The sequence below is a fragment of the Diachasmimorpha longicaudata genome, chromosome 3, assembly GCF_034640455.1.
Source record: "Diachasmimorpha longicaudata isolate KC_UGA_2023 chromosome 3, iyDiaLong2, whole genome shotgun sequence".
Taxonomy (NCBI): Eukaryota; Metazoa; Arthropoda; class Insecta; order Hymenoptera; family Braconidae; genus Diachasmimorpha; species Diachasmimorpha longicaudata.
Window position 1 is genome coordinate 11484453 of NC_087227.1, and position 20297 is coordinate 11504749.

Sequence of the window (20297 nt, forward strand, 5' to 3'; positions counted from 1 at the left end):
CAACGTCTTCATTTAAATTGGAACATTTGAAGTTTAGAGCTACGAAATTTTACGTCAAAATTTGGCATAGGGCAAAGGATTTTCTGCATAGAAGTAAAATTCTTTTGATTTCCCCCAAATATTTTCTCTCTCAGCCAGATCCCAAAAATCCAATTAAACAACGTGAACGTAATTGAGAGAACAATAGTCCCAGCGAATTGCCTGAGCCTCGTTCACCATCAACATCTGCTAGATACCATAAAAAACTTTATTTTCCTCACCTACGAAAAGGTTGGAGAAACAGGCAGTGTAAAATACAGACTGCCACCCAATGAAGGGCTGCTTCCATACTGTTTTATGTATTGTGAAATTTTTTTTTTCCTACTCATTTTTTCCCTTTTTCCAACCCGAGCTCTGGCACGAAATATACATAAGGCAGTTGAAAACGTACGGCGCCATAGGTAACACACACCAGCAGGTGCGTGTACCACGCGAACGGATGCGATTTATGAATAAATAAATTCAAACCGTTCGGCCAGAATAGAAAACGCAACGACAACTGGAAATAAAATTACGTAACACGCCAATGGGATGTTACCGATAAGCCTCTTTTTTGTACTTGATAATATGGAAAATCCATGGAAATTGCTGTGATTTTCTATTAATCTCAGCCACAACTTTCAACATTGACAGGAACAAATTGCTCTGTTGGAAAACTACCCGTTTCATGCAAAAACATCCCCTGAAGGAGAATAGATTTATTGGGGAAAATGAGCAAACTTTATAGGGGCAAATTTCATCTTTTTCCACCCGTAAATTACTTCAGGACAACGATGATCTCTCCAGGAAGATCAAATTTTTGTACAGAGCTATTTTTACCTCTCTGAGAATCCAGTGGTGGATTAATGTCTCGTGTTTGTTATTTTTTTCCAGACGAATTATTTGTTTTTGGGAAACGTATCGGACCAAATGTGAAATGCATTTGTCAATATTTCAACAACAGTAATTGGAGTATGGATGGGCTGTAACGAGTTATTGGATTCTTTGGCGGGTCGATTCTATTGTCACCGCAGGTACTGAACATTCAGAGGGCGAGAGAGGGCTGCACTGAACGGGGAACTGGAATATTCGACAGGTCAATTCATTCGCACTTGACATGCAAGGGTTTTTGGACTGAAATGGCAATCCGCGGCAGACGATTCGATACTCAATAGGGCTCAACGGATGGTCATAATTATTTATTGAAAACAATAATTGCTGTTATTATAGCTCTTTCCTCGGCCAGATTCGACACTTTATTTCAGTTAATTATTTATTATTGAATTTTTTCTGAAAGGAACTCCACTGTGACTGTGAATTTTCGAAATGAGTCTTTGAAATTTTTGACGTTTCAAACTTTTCCCGATATAATCTATCAAAAATCGATAACACGAATGCTGCACATATGGATTAGAGGCCGGCATTTATCGCTACACGTCCGCAGGGGAAACTCTCTATAATTTATGCCTAAGGTGTGCAGATGGTTGGAACAGCTGTTCGTTGACTCGTGCCCACACTATCCCGGGAATATAAACGCCAAACCCTCCTCCTTGTGACGTCACACACCCATGACGATGAATATATCGAGAGTCAGATGCATAGATTGCACCTACATTTAACACCCCAGTGAGCAAAGTTGGCTGAATTTTCAGGTCAACGAACTCACCCATATCCCATCCCCCCTCCCCTGTCTACCTATCCGTCCTGCCATCCATTAGAAATGGTTTCGCTTTTCCGGCAGCAATTTCGAGTGCTGAGGATCTGTTCTATTCGAACGTACATTGATAATGCATAAATGCGAAGCTACACCAGCGAACTTCACTGGCGTAGGTGCCATTAATGATTGAGTTGGAGTAAAATTAATACAAGGACCTACAACACTACCTATGGTGTCTGCATATGAATCGAATTCTATTAAGGGATGCTTTGGCCATCGATACTAGAGCCAATTTCAGTTTTCATGGAACGCTTTTGAGGTCAGGTTTTGTTGGAACAATTAGACTTAGGAAGCTAATTATTGGGAGAAAACTAACCTTCATCTCTCGTTTCACCCCCTGGAGGTCTAATTTTTACCTAAAATTTCATTCCGTGTATTGCCCCCCACTTGATGACACTCATATCTGTCCGGCTATCGCTTCGAATATCAATCCAACACGTTTGGCAGTTGACTTACCTGAAACAAAAAAAAACCATGATAAGTTTCGATCAACATCGACAGACAGTATTTTCACAAGCACGAGATCACGAGCAATGTCGGAAAATGGAATTGAACGAAAAAAAAAATGAATAAAGGTACTTTATCAATCAACGTGACTGCGCCGGGAGAGTTCGTGCAATTGGAGATCCACAAGCTGTATTTTTCACCCATTCCCCGCCACCCGATTGGACACAACACCATTGGTTTCCATGTTTCAATTGTATTTAACGCAACGCACACGTGACAAGCCGTAACCAGTAACAAGCGTCTGCCATTATCTATGGAAATTATTTGTAGCGCTAGCGCTCCGGTGTATTTTAGTCTGCATCACCTCGCTTTTTTCAATTGGCTGAACAGTCAGTGACGGTTACGTGTGACAAGTGGTCCAAATGTGTTCGCAAATCATGCCAAAAACCGGAGTCTCTCTAATTTCGTGCCTCCATCGACTGCGGCAATCATTTCATTTCCAATGACGTCCGACATTTTAATTAAAATTTTGGGTTATTGTTATCATTATGTGGATCATGGGTTGGTGGTGGTGATGGTGGAGGAGGCGATGGGGTATGTGCCGGCGAATGCCCAACATCCAGGATTAATGAGTTATTTCGACGCAATGTGCGAAGAGTAATGAAATGTCACCTTTGAGCGGATTAATATTACGGAAAATTTGATAAAGCGAAGGATTATGGACAATTTTGGGAATAGATTGGGTTGAGAGCTTTGATGTACTTGTACGATGGGGGTTGAATATGGCTCGAATTCGGAAAAATCAGGGCGCAAAAGGGATGGGGATTTTTCGGGCTGATAATTCATACGGAATATTTTTCTCTGTCTCGGACCCGACAATAATTGCGTACGAGGAAATGATCTGATGACATCCACAAACAATAATTTGACAATCCCCAAATAATTTGCATTCGCATTTCCAGTTCGTCACCCCCCGTCATTTAAATAACTTAATTAAACCCGGAATCAGCATTCCACCGAAATAATCAGAAGTTTCTTCATCGACTGGGAAGTACATCGAGCGTTTTCGTCGGAGAGTCGTTCAAGATTTCTATTCCCTGATGAACTATTGTCCTCAACTTCGTCCATGGAGAAATTATGGTCTACCACTTCTCTCGGATTCTCACAAACTTTTTTTCTCCCCATCCTCACTCTATTTCAACTTTTCTCGAGGTACGAGGTGAGGGTTATGTAGGGGAAAGAAGTTTATGGCTATGATCGTGATCACTACTGCGATCCCTTCTTGTCTGGTATTTTTTGTGTTTCTCTTTTACTCAGCGAAATGTGTCGCAGGGGTTGGAGAAAATAAAACGCCGGTTCATCGTCACAAGCTCTGGGGACATTCGTCATGTTTTGACACCCTTTATTCGATGGTTTTAGTTGGTGGAGGCTGTTACATCAAATAGAGTAAGAATCTGTCAACCTTTTGTCACCTCTTTGCGAACAAGTGCCTAAATATTTCAATATAAATTTTCATTCAATTTTAATGTCTTTAACGTCATTACGAATAGTTGACGACGTTATTTACTACATTATGAAAATGCCTCGTCCATCAAACTTGTCATCCGCAGATGGATAAAATGTCTTACTTAAAAAAATTTCAAATGTCAGTCATCTGGAAGTTGAACGATAAGACACATTTCTGTGTCTGATGGCTCGAATTACGTCTTGAAGACACTAGTTTCCCCGGCGTTATCATGGCTTCTATGATTAATACGGCACTAGAAATAATCTCAGAAATGTCATCAACTTTCATCGTCAAGCGAACCCAGACAAATATCAATTTTTGAATGTGAATTGGTCTGATTAATATTGCGAAAGATTCTGGATGTTTCAAGAAAAGTTACGAAGTAATGACGACCCTGTGGGTGAGTTAATTATTCTCATTATTATTGAATGCATCTCATTAATGTTACCTATTCTTTAATCCTCTCATATGCATACACTTAATCAGATTTAAATGTCAAGGTGATGCTGCGCAAATCGCCAATCGATACTAATTAATTGATAATGGGTGGGGAGATACTGCAATCTGTCGTTTTTTACGGTTGTGTAATTACTTACGCTAATGACGCTATTGGCGATTGTTGGAATTGCTCGACTGTGGTGTGACATGGGAAAATCTTTTTGCATTTTTCCTAAAATATAATTATTCCAGGCATTGTTACACACATTAAAAAAAATTATTCACATTCGCTCAATGCTATTAAGTTCTATCTGTCGTAAAAAATTGCTTCACTGAATAACTGTACGCTACGTGAGAGAATATTTGATGCAGTGACATAGATTTACTTGTCGGAAATTAACCGACATGATACGAGGAAATTCAACAGCTCTCACGCAAATTAAATTCTTGTCGCGAGTATCAGAAATATTCCTAGGAATTTCTATCTATTGGCAGGAAAAAATACGCGGAGGGTTGTTACGAGAAAAATTACAAAATTAACTTGAATTTTTACGTGATGGTGAAAATAATTATCGTCTGCGGCGCAAAAATTAGGTGAAACTGAAGGCAACTTTAACCCAAAGGTCTTAACCACAGACATATACATGTTAAATACAGTTGATTGATTTCGTCTCCTATATACGTGAAAATTTTTCTGGCAATCAGTTTCAATTATCAACATAAAAAAATCTTGAAATTTCCATTTCTCCAAAAATATCGCTGGGAAACATTTCAATTATGAATCACAACGCCAATCATCCCCGTCCAATCATAATTCTCGTGTATACTTTATAATCGATATGCACTATAGGTTGTACCTACAGTCGAACGTACATATGTGCAATATTATATCTTCAGAAATAACAGCCTGTCGACCATCATTGACGTGTGCACAAATGGGTATAGGGTACGAGTATAATGAAAGGTTGATTGAAAAAATTGTACGCCTGTTGGAATGGGAAAATTACGATGCAACTGGGGTAATTATGAAAAATGTGATAAAAGAGGTTTTACCTCAATGCGACTTTATTTTTAGCCTCCCCCATCGTCAATTAATCATTGAATTCAAAATCCGCGTCGAAAGCCTCTGATCGTGAATTCATTATACTCAAATGCGCGGGTACAATCGAATATTTTCAAAATTTTAATGAATCTCGGGTCCTGGTGTGGGTAAAGAGTAAAAAATTCAGTACAATTCTACGAAAATATTCTCCGTGTGTCATCACAGTACGTCACAGTACGTCTTTCGGTCAAGTTTCCTGGCTTTCTGATGGTGCAGCCCAATCGAACAAATATTTGATGATTATTCCTGCCCTATGTCATCAGACCGTTATGTCTGAAGAAATAATATCGCATATTTACACGTCCCAATACGTTGTGTAGCATACATCGATTATAAACTATACACGAGAATTTGCCGGAGATGATTGGTACAATCGTGAAAGTCCAATACAGTCTGTTGACAGATGTATCGATTCAACGGTTGTTAGTATTGACAGAGGTGCGCGAATCATATATACGAGGTCGCTACGACCCCTGGGTATAATTAACTCGATTCGATTGAAATTATTGTGTCTGGGAAAAAGCTACTTGTCGGGTATCGTCTCAACGTCATTTTTAAAGAGACCGGTTTTATTGTTTTTTCTCTCTTTCTCTCGTTCTCTCTCTTTCAAAATGATGAAACCCGTTGGATCGGTTTGATGATGGAAAAAGTAAACACGGGATCAAATGAGTTGATGTGAACTTATCACATGCTTCAGTTCGCATGAACTTCATTCGGAAATTGCTATCAAAGGGCAGTGTAAATTCAGTAGTTAGTTATCTGGTCTATTTAATTTGGAGAAGACTCCGTTTGAACCAGGTGAACAATTTTCATCAGCCCTATCATTTCCTAAATAATTTTTAGCTGACTGTCTTTCTTCCTCGCAAATTCACTCGAAGAATTAATTTCCGTTGTAATTTGGAAACATGTGAAATCACGTTTAACGTTTCAAATTATTCGCCGCAGGAATTTCTTCATGGAATTATTCCATTTGTCCAGAGATTTGTTTTGATTGCATCTGGAAATCTACCGGCATTTGCACGAGGAAACACGAGAGGAAATTCAACGAAATGAAAATTTTCCCTTGTGAAAAAAGGAGAGAAGGGACTATCATCATCCACGAAAGCGTGAATCTCGTTTCGGATTTCATTCCTCTACGTAAGAGGATTCGCGCCCAAGCCATTTGGACGTAAGCCATAGCCAACCGTGGGTAACTAGATATTATGCTCCGTGAGCCAGAAAAATTGAATGTCCACCGTTATCGTATTTCAAAGCCCGGAATTACCTTTGACTGATGGGTAATGTCACTATCAATTATTGCACTTGGGATGAATAGACTTTTAATTAGAAACACACAAATTGAAACTGGACTAATTGACCACTCGTTCGAGCTGTCCAATGCCTTAAATTAAGACACCTTGAAGACTCGAGATTTGACAGGAAGATGGAACTACAAAATTCTGTTGGATTCACAATTCCTCGCCAGTACCATAACCAACAATTTGCGATGGATCTTTTTACGTCTACATTACACCCGAAATTCGAGGTAGATAATCACCCCAAGTTCTTTCCGGCAAGGGTTAATGAGCATCTGGCATCCCCGAGACCTGAAAATATCCCAGTCAGAAAGGGGATATTTTTGTAGCTCGAGGTTCCGTGAATTTCAGATTTTTTTTTCATTTTTATCAAGTCCAACTTTCCTGGTTAGTTGTTATATCGGCAAACTGGTGGCTATGTTTAATCTATTCCATGCCCTGTCCCTTTTCTAACTATAGATCGAATGACGACGAGGCTAATTGCCTTTAGATAGATAGACGAAAAGAACGGCAGAGAGAGGGAAAGAGCAACTTGCCTGAACTGAACTATTGAATGACCAAAAAAATCACTTGAAAACTCTGATATTCAACCCTTTTTTCCCCCCATTGTATCCGAGCTCCGAACAGAATGAATTTTCAAAATAATAATGGCTTTTCTGTTGAAACCAGCACTCTAAATTGAGAGCTTTTTCTCTGAATGTACACAACTCGAAACAAATAAAAAATGGGAGGCTGTGAGATACTGCAATGGAATTTCTTAAAGCAACTGACAATGGTCGGAGGTGCGTCACCAGGTGATGCTTCCCTGCGACCATCCATTCAAATAATCACCATCAGCAACGACAATTTTTCGTCATCAATGTGAGAATAATGGATGACGTCTAATGTGGCGTACATCGCACAAGTACTTACTCCAGCCAAAATAGTCGTGGATAATGTCGTGTAATGAAGATTAATCTTGAACTGGCATTGCACACGGCAGTACCGTCGTTCATAAATCAATCGCATCCGTCCGATTATCATTCAAATCTCGCCACTGTGACAGAAACTCCCATGAGTTGTGCCATGTAGTTGTGCTTCCCTTGCTTCCTATTCGTTACGAGCAAAGCCTGTCCATTGGTCTGCTGTATAATGATCATCGATGCCTCGCATCGTCACCCTATGTGCTAGGGTAAATCGAGGTTAGGGTGTAGATGGATTTGAATGGAGTGGAGGGAGAAGCGTTTGGTCAACTTGCTGGAATCGATTCAATGATTCGATTATCCAGTTTGAAGGTTTTAAATTGAATCATTTGACCCTCACAATTATACCAAAGTGAGATGGTTCGCTTCATGGAAATGGATCATCACACTGAGCTCATTGATTTCATGCGTAATCTGCACGTTCGAATCCAATGAATAATATTGGATTGTCTCCGGAGTCCGATCAATCAGCCGATTTTTCTCCGCCTAGTGAAGCATTTGGTCTGGAATTTTCCTAAAGTTCAAAACTATTCAATCATCGAATTACTTTAATCGCCACCTGTTCATCATAAAGCTTTGGAGATCGGAGACTCGTGACGAAGACGAGAAGAGGTGATGAGAAAGGCTACCAGACAGATCAACCCACTTTTTATCTCTATCTAGCAGCCGAAAAAAGGAGCTCAATAAAAGTGTGTAGCACCGATATTCGTCATTTCAGTGGCATCTGGCCTAGTAGGTGAAACAGCTGTGGATCGGTAACGACACGCAGCACGAAGTGTAGAAGGGCAGGTTCTGGTTGTGTTGGTGGATGAAGGTGAAAGACGGAGGGAAGGGAATGGATAGAAGGGACAGACTCGTGGACTTGGATTAAAAAAACACCTCGTAGGTATAAAAGGTGAAGTACAAATAGTAGGTTAGAGCATCGAGGATGGAAGGACAGTGGAGGACAAGAGACAGAAGAGTTTAAACAAGGGAGAGACTCCAACAACTAGACAGAGACAATGATAAAGGAAAAGGAGTTGGCAACATCGCTGGGTCGATAGAAGAGTGAGACCTGCAGCTACCCTACATGGCAACGTTGGGTGGTGTCTGCTTTAAACCAGTGATACTCATTCTTAGTCTCGTGTAAACCAAGTTGGAAAATAATGCCAACGGTGTTCATTATATGCAAGACGTAAAGTTAACTTTGAGAACAATTTCTCGTGTACCTTTTGCACATCCCTTTTGCTAACTGAGGACGAAATTCGCATGAATGCATCCTTGTTGAAAACACGTCTACACCAACTGGAAAAGACGAATATTTTTCAATTCTTTGCACGTAGAAGAGCTCGTTTACTGGAGCGAACTGGGTAGTTTATTATTATGATTGTGTTGGTACAATTCATTGTGTGAGGGGGATGAGCTTTAGGGAAATGGGGAGAAATTAACTTTCTGGTTGTTGTGGAGAGACAGGATCGATTGGTAAATAACACGAGATTTTTTAAAGAGAACTTTCAGCTCCACATATATTTCCCAAATAGCACACGTGAAATTGTCGCATTTAGCTGCTTCTATGTATATGTCGCGCTGATTAGGACCATCGTATTTATGCAACAGATGGGTTATGTCCTTTCCTTTTATTTAATTAAGCTAACGAGGAGAAACGAGGGGATGGGTGAGGTTGTATGGAGGGAGTTTCATTGAGAAAGTTTTGTATAAACGCATTGGACGTTGGGGAGAATTAATAATTTATGAACGAGTAGATGAGCCCGTGGAAACGACGGTTTGCCCGCGTGTGTATAGCTTGACCGGATGGATTATAAAGTTTGAATCATGGACCCATGGCTGAGGTGTACTGTAGCCCACCACTCGGTTGTTATTCCAATTAATGCTATCCGCAATATCACACGACAGACGTTAATTATTCACCATTTTGGGTTTTGTTAATGGTGGAATTTTGATTTCAATTTCAAATTTATGATGTTATGGGGCATATTTATGGTGAATACTCAGACAAGAGAAGCGCAGAAGTTGGCGTTAACAATGGAACTTTAAGTATTTTATGTTGTTCCATATTTTGAAGTTGAATTTATATTACTCCTATCGCAATAATGGTCTACTGTTCATTGTTATCAGTTTAATTATTCACAAAGTAAAAAACAGCTCAGCGAGAAAAATAATAAAATAATTTTTAGAATGTCAGTGATTTCAGTTTCGAAAAGTTGCAGCGAGAGAATCCCGATGTTGAAAAACAAACTTGGAATATAATTAGGGGGAAATTCGCTGAAAGATGCCGAGACATTTTTTTTTCTTCTTCTTTCCCCTTTTACTCATAGAGTTGTTATATTTTTTGCGGGGAGAATTTCTTTTTATCGAGACGGAAAGCAGACCCCGGTGAAGGCGGACAGGAGAGGGAGACGGGGAAGCTCCACGAGGGCTTCAACTTGCGGTGAAGAAAACTGAGAGGGAACGGAGCTACTAGTTGGAGCTTTTCATCACCATTGCCAGCATGGCGGGAGATATCGTAGCATGGGGTTCATTTTTTTTTTTACGCTTTCGTTCATCAGCCGGTGGGAAAAGTTTTCCCTCCGTGGATTCCTTCGTCACTGCTGCGTTACAGAATTAATTTATCGATTTTAATCCTATCTCGGTGGAGGTGAGCCTCTCTGCGTTACCGTAACGATGATGAATTAAATTATAATGGGGTTTTCGTCGTTGGATTTTTTGGGATTGAAAATATTTCGCCCCACACTGATGGATTTTGATTTGAAAATTTTGTAGAGTGGAAAATTGAGTTGCGAATAGAGGGAATGAAGAGTTCTTAAATTGAAAAATTTAAGGGGATGGCATGAAAATTACGAGGAATATTTATCATTTTTTTTCCCGCAATTGATTAGCTGTGACTGTCATCGTGGCTGTGACAATAGTCATACGTTAGATATTTTAATGACAAAATATCGTTTATGAAGTAGATAATAATCGACACAATAGTACTTCAAGTGTTTCATGATATCGGAAAACTAACGATTGTCATGGTATTTGACCGATGATATCTGTGGATGTTTATGAGTCTCGAGTTATGTGAAAATCAAAAAAGGGAAATTGTTTTATTGTTCGAAAAATGACGTTTCCTGCGGCGTATAAACTCATGAATTATTATCGCTCCCAGCGTTATAAATTGATTTCATTGAAATTGAAATGTATTTCACATTTATCGGAACTGAATAAATCCCGCCATTGAAATACCCCAAAAAAGCCGCTGATGATGATGATAAAATTCAGTGTTTATCGGTGAATAAATTCACACCGTTGATGCGTATAGTGCTGCTGGTGATTTCCATTAATCAAAAATAAAAATAAAAAGGAAAACTGTTGAAATATTTAAAGAGAATGAAAAGCCAATTAAACTCAATGGCTTGTTTCAACATGAGATTTGAAAATTCTGACAGTTATTGGATTTTGAATTTTTATTCAATTTGAAAATAAAAATTATGAATTTCACACAAGTTCATCACCAGAGGAACACTGATTCAAAGATGCAGTAAATAATAAAAAATACTGCAATTTTCGCTGGAAAAAATTCAATATTCTGCGTTCATACGTTATGAACAATTTCAAAATGAACCTTTAACCCCTCATAACCATATTTCACTGAAATACCCCAATTTCTTTCACAATCCATAACCATGAATTTTGATACCCCCACCACAATTCATTCCCATCTCGCGATATTTGAGGATAAATGCTAGGATGTTTGAATGCTGGAAGATATGAAGATAAATGGGAAACGAGACGTTAGAGACGTACGCAAAGTTATTCATGGAAGGCTGAGTTCAAGATCGGAATTATATTGGGATTCGAGTAACGCTTTTCCCGGTGTGGGTGGTGAAGAGGAGGCAGGAGAGGAGAAATAGAAGCGCACTTTAGTGAGAGCTCAGCTCGGGATCGTCGAGGAACCGGCGAGAGGTACCTCCCGAGATTCCTTCATTAAATCTGGAGCCAATAGCAGTGGGATTCGCAGCCGCCAAGGACCGAGGGTTAAAAAAAATACATATAAAAGAAATGAGAGGGACCCCGAGAGGCTCAATTCGGTCCTTTCTCTATTTCTCCAACTCCTCTTTTTCGTTATCATTTCATTCACTCTGACTCAGACACGGCTGATGTGGTGGCGCCGGTACTGTGAGACATCATCTGGAGAAAACTCGGGATTCACGGTGTATTAATAGTGAGATATTGGCAGATCTTGGTAAATTCACTGGCCACCAGACACTCTCATTACTTTAGTTTTTTGTACCGTTGAACAAGTCTTATTGATCATGGAATATTTGAGGATAAACTTAACTCTGTCTGATTGTTAGATCATTCATTTTGAAAATGGAAAAACTTCTGGCCCATTTTGCCAGACGCTCGGGTCATTATTACTGTCTCAATTTTACGATATTGGAGTAAGAATTCTGAGCTTTCCGGGAATTGTTGGAAGCATTCCTCATGCCAAATGTATGATGATTCATTCTTCTCTCCCGATACTTCAATAATTTTTCATCAATGGTTTACGGTGCCACGTGACACGAGTTATTATCAGTCATCATTGTGAATACGAGTCTCAGTTGAGTTCGCTGAGTCTGTTAAGCCATAACTGCTCATGCCAATCATCATATATCAGGTCATCTTTACTTGATCGCATTCCCTATCATTGACACTTTCATAAATTGAGTACGTGTGCAGGTCAGAATCTGTCAGGAATTGTGCCTCCATGCTGATTGCAAAAGGATTACGAAAATGGGAAAAAACATTCTCTTCATTATCAGACTAACGCAATAATGGAGAGTGAAGAAATTCCAGACAATCTCCATCTCTCGATAATTAAAAATAATCCAACAAAAGTCAGGGTCTTCGCAGCTCAAATACCCGATAACATCGAATAATGTACATCCGATGCGTACCTTTCTAATTTCATGAAGAATATTCACTAAAAAATGCGAATGATTCCTTCTTTTATTGGTTTTTTTTTTCTTCCCGCATTTATCCATCACTTGGCGATCTATACATTCCCGAAGGTCGACTGGAGAAAGAGAATCGGCCCTGAGGGTCAGGCGAGAGGGGACTCAAGCCAAGAAATATCCAGCATCTCGTCTGCGAAAGGGGAAAGAGAGAAACATCCAGAGAAAAATACAGTATGAAATAAAAAAATGAAGGGGAGAGAATTCCAGGGACGGAAGAAACGGAAGAGGAGAGAATCTCTGTCTTTTGCCTTCACCCAGCTGCCCAGCCGATCAGAAATGGCCTTCACCATCTTTTCTGCTGCTCCTTTTCCTCTACGTCTTTCAGGGATTCTATCTTGACCACCAAAACCATCATTTTTTTTTTAAGCTTGAAATATTTGAAAATTATCCGAGAGAGGATTCATTGAAAGTTGTAAACTGTTTGATTGGAAGAGATTGGCATATTGACTTTTTTAAAGATAAAGTTCATTTATTGTCTTTGGTCAACTGTCCAACTGATCAGAGACGGCCTTCGTCTTCTTGATCTCCTCTTGATTCTTTTCTCGCCTCATTTTTTCGATTTCTTTATCTACAGAAAGGGGAGGCCGAGCCATTGTGCACAAGTGGCATCGCCTCCTCCGATCGACGACTCGCATAATCGCAGTGCGTGACTCGATGCCGTGTCGATGGCAACGATTGAATCGAGAGTAATTGAAGGCCAATATCGCCCTCCCCCTCCCCCTCCCCTTCCTATAAGTTGTTCCCCTCTTTTTTTCTACTTGTCGTTGTATTCCACCCACTTGATACCCCCCGCAGGCACAATCGGTAATTAGGTGTTTTTGTCTCTTTTCTTCGTTCAAATTCTTATTTCATTCAATCACTCAGCGCTTTTTTTTAAAGAGGAAGGAGAGAAAGAGAGATTGGCGATGACCTCGATGAGATGTTGAAATTAACCTTTTGTTTAAGTAAAAAAGCATGACGCATGTTATTTTGAAGTGAAATTACTTTTGAGTTTGCAATTTGTGTCATCAGGATAAATGCACGTGCGCCCGTACCCGAAATGTTTGTAACCGAATGCAGCGTTGAAACTTTCTTAATTCCAATGTTGAAATTAAATTAAGGAAGTAATGTGGGATTACTCTGTGTTAATTGTTAACGTTGAGAATATTAAAACACACGAGAATATAGTGGTCCAATTACCTAAAGCTTGGCAATGAGAAGGTAGAAGAGGTTTATGACCACAAAAGCTTGCAGAACAGAGTGATGTCCGCGCTTATCGTGTCATCCAAGAGGACATTCCTGTTATAGGTTGATTATCACGAAATTAACGTAGTAAACTAACACTCACCTAGTTTCCATTCCACGTTGCACTTGACGATGATAATCGAGGCGTTGAGTCAGGTACGATGATGATGATGATGATGCCTGATTCTCCTCTCCGATATTGAATGATTCTCGTCTACGAAATCTCCTCCGATGCGGCCGATAGCGTCGATTCCGCTGGGCCCTCCTCCGCCGCGGATAATTCTGCTGATGATGATGGTGAGGCAGATATTGGTGATACTGCTGCACTTGTACCTGATGAAGGGAATCAGGTGTTCTCCACCAAACGACATAGGGCAGCGGGTTATTGTGCTTCACTTGCACCGCCGGCACAAAACGATAACCATTCGACAAGGAATGATTGAGGTGAAGTGACAAGCTAATGCGTTGTTGATAATGACGTATGAACGATGCCTCTTCGGGGAAGAGGTTGCAATCGCGCCAAAAGTGGCTACGAGGTAACATGTCACGGCGACATTGTCAGCTACGACATGTGGCCGCAGCTATTTGTCGAAAATCACTTAGTCTAACTTGTACATTAACTCAAGAATTTGGGAAAAGTTAACGACACTTGAGTTGCCGATCCACTGCTTGCTGTGCACCACTAACTGAAGTTTCAAGTCACTTTGACAGCAACTACCCACTGAATTGATGACACTTGGACAAGATATACGTGCTTCATGGGCACATACCATGAATTAATTTCCCGAGGGTCTAACAAACCTCTCGTCAAGCTAACGTCATGCGGTGAAGTACGTTTCGGGGAGGTCAATACAAACGTGTTGCCTAATTATCCAACTGGTATTATTGACACACGAGGGCCCCGGGGTATCACTTCATCAAGCTGATTCAATGTCTTCGAAAGTTGTATTCTCCTTCCGTCACTTGTTTAACAACTTGATAATTAACGTTTTAATGACTTAAACAAGTACTTCGTTAGGCACTGGGATCAATGTCTATAGCTTGGAGCAAGTATTGTTGTTGTTGTTGTTGTTGTAGGATGACGATAACAATGAGAATTCAATAGGTAAACTGTTAAAGGCGCGGTCTCACTGGTTGATACGATAACGTTTGTATTTCCTTAGCGCTCGGGGGATGACGACGCCTCTCCCTTCGAACCACACCGGCTTACGTCGCACACTTCCACCCCCGAGCGAGCCAACGAACGAACGAACGGTGGAGCATACCCACCGGTGATACGGCGCGCCACAAATTTTGAACTGCGAGTCGGCGCAGTTTTACCAGATAGGGGTGATGGTGTATGTCTAGAGGCCCTGCTACTTCCATTTCCACAATATTTTCGGTGACTCGATGATTCCAGGGGTCAGCAGCTGGTAGTGTTGATAAGGCTTTTCATTATTTTATTGGACTTTGCTGAATTTCTTTCGACCTGGGGGATCGCGGTGAGGGCAGTACCTCAGCTGGCTCATTCAATTTACACGATTGTCACTATTAATACCTAGGTATTTTCCAGCCTCGGCCAAGGTAACAGGTAAATCCAGGGTTGACGTCATGCAGACATTATAAATTTTCCGATAATTCTCATCCTGGGTAAGTGTAAGATATGGAGTTCTAGGTAGCTGTAGGTAAATTTCGGGTGTAATTCTACCCCAGCAACTTCAAATTTGAAGTGGTTGCCGTGAGTTATGCAGATCAGCAATCGGAATCCAAAGGATGAGATTCGATACTTAACAGCTGTCACCGGAATGTGAAAATCCGACTCGATGATCCACTCGGAACAATAAATCACTCGATTGTCCCGGTATTTGTAATTCGATAAGCCCGTATTAATGGGGGTTTAGCCTCCTGTTTCAGTGCTTTTGTTTTCATGAAATTTTATTTCATGAGCATTGAAGAGGTGAATGTTCACGAAGGTCGTTACGCCTGCACCTGTTTTGTCGACCCTGCAGGTGAATCAACTAAAGGGAGGGGAAATATAAAGTTGCAGACCAATGGCCATCCTTGACCTCGAGGTATCGGGGCATTGACTGTTGTGTTGCTTGTCAGACGTTGATCGACGGAACTTGTTTTCTTTCTTTCTTCGTGGGTTATATTCATCGGAGAATGATTTGGTCGGAAGAAGGCTGTACTAGTTGTAGAGAGAGTGATGATTTAATTTCGCTGGAATATTTGGATGGTGAATTTTCTGGGTATTCTCGCTGATATCTTCAGTCACTTGGACTTTCACAAACACGAGGGGAATTTAATTTTCGACTCCGTCTATGATAACATTGAGATCTTGTTGAATAGTCGTGAGCTGGGGGTGGTTTACGTTAGCAGTTGAGTTTAAAGGGGAGGGGAGACTTGTAGGAAATGTTGACGACGATGTAAATGATAGGGAGAGAACGTGGAGAAAATATGGTTGTCTTGATTTAATGATAACTGTCTTCATCATTTTCTCCGAAATCCACGAGCTTCTGATTAATTTGCCAAATAATCGATTTCACAATCGACCTCGAATTTTCAGCGACCAATGAATCCAATACCGCCGCAACATTCAAAGAAATGTCAATGAAAATAAAACTACACAACAGAACAGGGCACAAGAAAACTTGCTATTCATCCCTGGTCTCTGGCGGTGATATACCCCACCTGACGAGGGCGTTTTGGGCGCGTCGTGACGCCTTTAGCAGTGAACGATTGGCTGCCGCTGAATGTCATGCGCGCCACCACCTACCTACCCCTATTGATCGGCGCGTGCTTTTCTCACCCCCTAGAGGACACTTGCATGCAAGATCCCCAAAGATATGAGGGAACCTTTACGTCGGGGGGCTCTTCATTGCTGCCGGTGCGCTCTCAACGCCCCGACGTCGAGCTGCTGCACCATCACCGACTCCCTGTACAACCCACCATTATATACTTCAGGCACAACTGCCGTGGTAGCACGAGAAACGTGGGCTTTACTCGAAGGAGAGGGTGGTTGTACCTAGATGGGGTATAACTGTTATCAAACTATAGGGGATGTTTTATAGTTTTTCGAGTCTTAGCGCTGGTCTTGCAGTATACGACAGTGAGGAACTATCTTGCAAGGGCCTCAAACTTTCTTGTAGGATGAATCATAATATTTCGGATTTAGCTGGAAGGGAGATTAATTGTCAAGCTCGAGATTAATTAATGGAGGTGCCAGGAGATTGCAGATTAGGTCGATGATGTTTGGTATTGAGAGGGAGGACGTACTGCTGGAGGAAATCCGGACGGATTGGCGGAGATGCTTTGATGGTACAGATCTGACAATTTTCGAAGCTACATTAATTACATTTTTCATCGAGAAAATTGCTTAATTATTGCCGAGCAATGCCCTGAAAGCCTTGGAAGCCTTATGAGATAGGTAAGTGGCTTAAACAGTTATGGAATCTATTTTGAATATCACCGAGGAAGTTAGAACCCATTGGAAATATTGGGGTTCCATCCAATTTCGTTTGATGAGCTCTTTGAGATATAATGGAATAGTCAATATATATGGGCTGAGTGTATTTGGAACCGAATCGATCTCGTGGAACTGCAATGCCAAGCGTATTCTTATTTATGCGAGGACATAAATGATACTGGAGGACGGAGAAATGTCGAGTTTTTATTCACTTTTCCAATACATTCAATTGAATTGATCCGCCATCAATATTAAAAATGTAAGATATGCATGATACTGGATGAAAATAGAAGGGACTATCGAATTTGAGGGAGATTAACAATTAAAATTTCCAATCAAGAACTTCCGTTCTCCATGAGTGTTTCATTATTTAGCAGATTCGCCTCGTAATTCGGTCACTTCAGTAATTAGAGTAATTTGAACGTCAATCCTCAAGTTAAAAAATATTTGCACCTAAGAGTCTTCTGACAGAATTGTTCAGCATATTATCATCCACGATTTTAGAAATTGTTCATGACATTTGGTGAATGCCTTCGTAGAACTCCCACAATCCTCGAGACCTACAGGAATTAGGAATAATAATTCGTAATTAAGTAGTTCTATTTTGGGCAACAATTCCATTCCACATTAGTGCGATTCACCTCTGAATTAAGTCGCCGTAATTAATTCGAGTCATTTGAAAGGACAAATTATGTAGACATCAAGCGGTGAATGGATTCATTTGCTCAGACATTATCACGGAGTTGTATGTCTCTTGTTACAGTTGCACAACTTCAAGTGTAACAGATATATTATTCCTAATTTGGTTAAGAATTGGAGAGATACCAAAGAAGGTCACGAGGATGAGTTCGAGGGAAAAAATATATGTACGATGTTTCAAGGTTATCTGAAAGGGGCCAGTTGAACGTGTACTGAGAGACAACATCTCGTTGTATTGCACAACATTCTTTGTCAAATGAAAATATTCCATTAAAGAGGATGGAACCTCTTTAGAATGAACGGTTAAGGGAACTACAGCGATGACTTAAATTCAAAAGAATATCATTTCTCCACTTTCAACATTTGTTACTTGGTATCTAGACAGTATTTTTTTATGACTTCAGAATTGTGATTTTTTTTCAATACGCAACGGATGGAGAAATCAAACTTCTCCACGTATTTTCGGGGTAATCGAAAAGTCTGCACTAGACAGGTGTATTTGAGAGAAGCCAAGGGGTTGTGCACTGAAAAATCGACAGGTGACGACGTCGAGGAGACTCCAGAGATGATTGTCCTTACATATTGCAATTGGTGAAATACACCTCCAAAATGAAAATTGCAATGTACAGAGAGAGAGATGAAGTTGGGAATAGACGTGACGAGTTGGATGATGGAGTTGAGAAGGAGATATTTCGAAATATGTAGCGAACGTAGTTTCAGAGTTCAATGTGCTCTCTGGAGATGAAAACTTGAGGAATTTGAAAAATTACATTTCTACTCTTTTTCAAGCGAATGATTTTTTCCATGGGAACTTATTTTATTTTGTGGCAGTTTTCGAGTCTCTATAGTACCTCATATAAATTAATTAATAAATTCGCGGAGAGGAGTAATGGATAAAAATGCCAGTCCCTCGGTTGTAAAAAATTATGCTGTTAATATGCTCCAGCAATAAAAATAAAAATTCCCATTGCCACCAACATCGGAATCAAACATATTCTTTTTCAATGACATCATGCCAATTGCGAAAACACAATGAAGACCTTTAAACGCAACTTTTATTTCCCACCTGATAATCACCGTTGGTGGCAACACGTCTCCCTGAAAAAATTCAATTCATCCAAATGGCTGGATAGACTTCATTGTAAAATGATTGACGCTAATATCATTTCTTGCATAATATTCAATTGTCGATGGTATTTTTACCTCCATTGAAAATTTATTGGCTGTTGAGTAATTATGTTCGATGCGATACCATCGCGATCTGCAAGTTTTCGAGATTATTCCGATAGTTTATTATCTATGGAAACGTTGAGGCGAGATATCCCCAGCCAATTTCGAATTTAATCCACTGGAAACTTGTGAATGTACCGGTGGAGTTGGTTGGGAGGAACAGGAGGAGGTCAGAGGCGTTATTAAAAAAGAGAGGAAGAAGAAGAGTAGCAAGATGATATTAAAATATCTCACCACTCCAACAGTTTGAGAGAACATCCTCTACTTTATTAGCATGAAACGGTGGATATATTTCATCGCTTCGTTTTTTTTTATCTAGTTGAACGGGAAGTTTAACAGCTGACGATGGAAAATGGAGTGATGGAATTACTACCTTTTGGGAATATCTCCGGAATTACAAGGTTTCGATTCATATGTGTCGAAAGTAACATGAAAATTTCCGAGTAATTGCGCTTGAAGTGGAAAAGTCTGAAGGGCTTAAAAATCCCTCTGAATTATTAACGAAGTAATTAACCCGAAGTATTCATATACATTATTATCGTCGATCAAAGTCATTGAAAAACGTGTCCCGTTTCAGGGTAGCCATATTGATCAATTGATAGGAAATCTTTCTATCCCATTCTGATATAACAATTCTTTCTTCATCCATAATTTCTCCAAGTTTGTAAAGAGTTTCCACTTGAAATTTATTCATGTTACTTCTACCTCAAGACTGCTCCACTTTGCACACTGGGTGAGGGATCGATATTATGACCCATTGTGGTCTTTTTCTACTACAACTGAGGAGAACTCACTCGATTACAGCGACAAATGGTAGGCACTCATTTGCATCGAAGTTGAATAAAACAGATAAAGGAAGTAGGCTGACAATTTCGAATGCCAAGCGCGCTTCTCCGATTTTTTCTACGTCACTCTAAAAAGTTCTCGGGAGATGTGGAAATTACGTGGAGCCAGGGAGGGTAAGCTTCAGAATTTTTATTTTTGCAAATGGTTCAATTTTTAAATTTTTATGGGGATTTTGCAATTTTTTTTGTTAAATAAAATTGTGATTTGGACATTTTTATCGTCATGTGTTTCGGCAGAATATAAGGAGGAAAGTGAGAGCGCTTCTACATATATGGCTCCTTAGCTCAGTTGGTTAGAGCGTCGTGCTAATAACGCGAAGGTCGTGGGTTCGATCCCCCCAGGAGCCAATTTTTTTTTCTTTTTTTTCAAACAATATTAACGTGAA

The 20297-nt window shown here is 40.1% G+C and overlaps 1 protein-coding gene and 1 non-coding gene across 3 annotated transcripts in view; one reads left to right on the forward strand and one right to left on the reverse strand.

The window, feature by feature from the left end:
• LOC135160444 (protein gustavus) overlaps positions 1 to 14930 on the reverse strand; it is an 87474-nt gene extending 72544 nt beyond the window's left edge. Inside the window, exon 1 of one of the 2 annotated variants that reach the window (XM_064116977.1) lies at positions 13796 to 14930. In XM_064116977.1, coding sequence (XP_063973047.1) covers positions 13796 to 14235 — 440 coding nt within the window. In that variant the 5' untranslated portion in view covers positions 14236 to 14930. The remainder of the gene's footprint in view (positions 1 to 13795) is intronic. The other variant, XM_064116978.1, reaches the window with a different exon arrangement.
• Positions 14931 to 20185: 5255 nt separating this feature from the next.
• On the forward strand, positions 20186 to 20259 carry Trnai-aau (transfer RNA isoleucine (anticodon AAU)). The gene has a single exon. It is a non-coding gene; the product is annotated as a tRNA-Ile (tRNA).
• Positions 20260 to 20297: the final 38 nt, after the last annotated feature.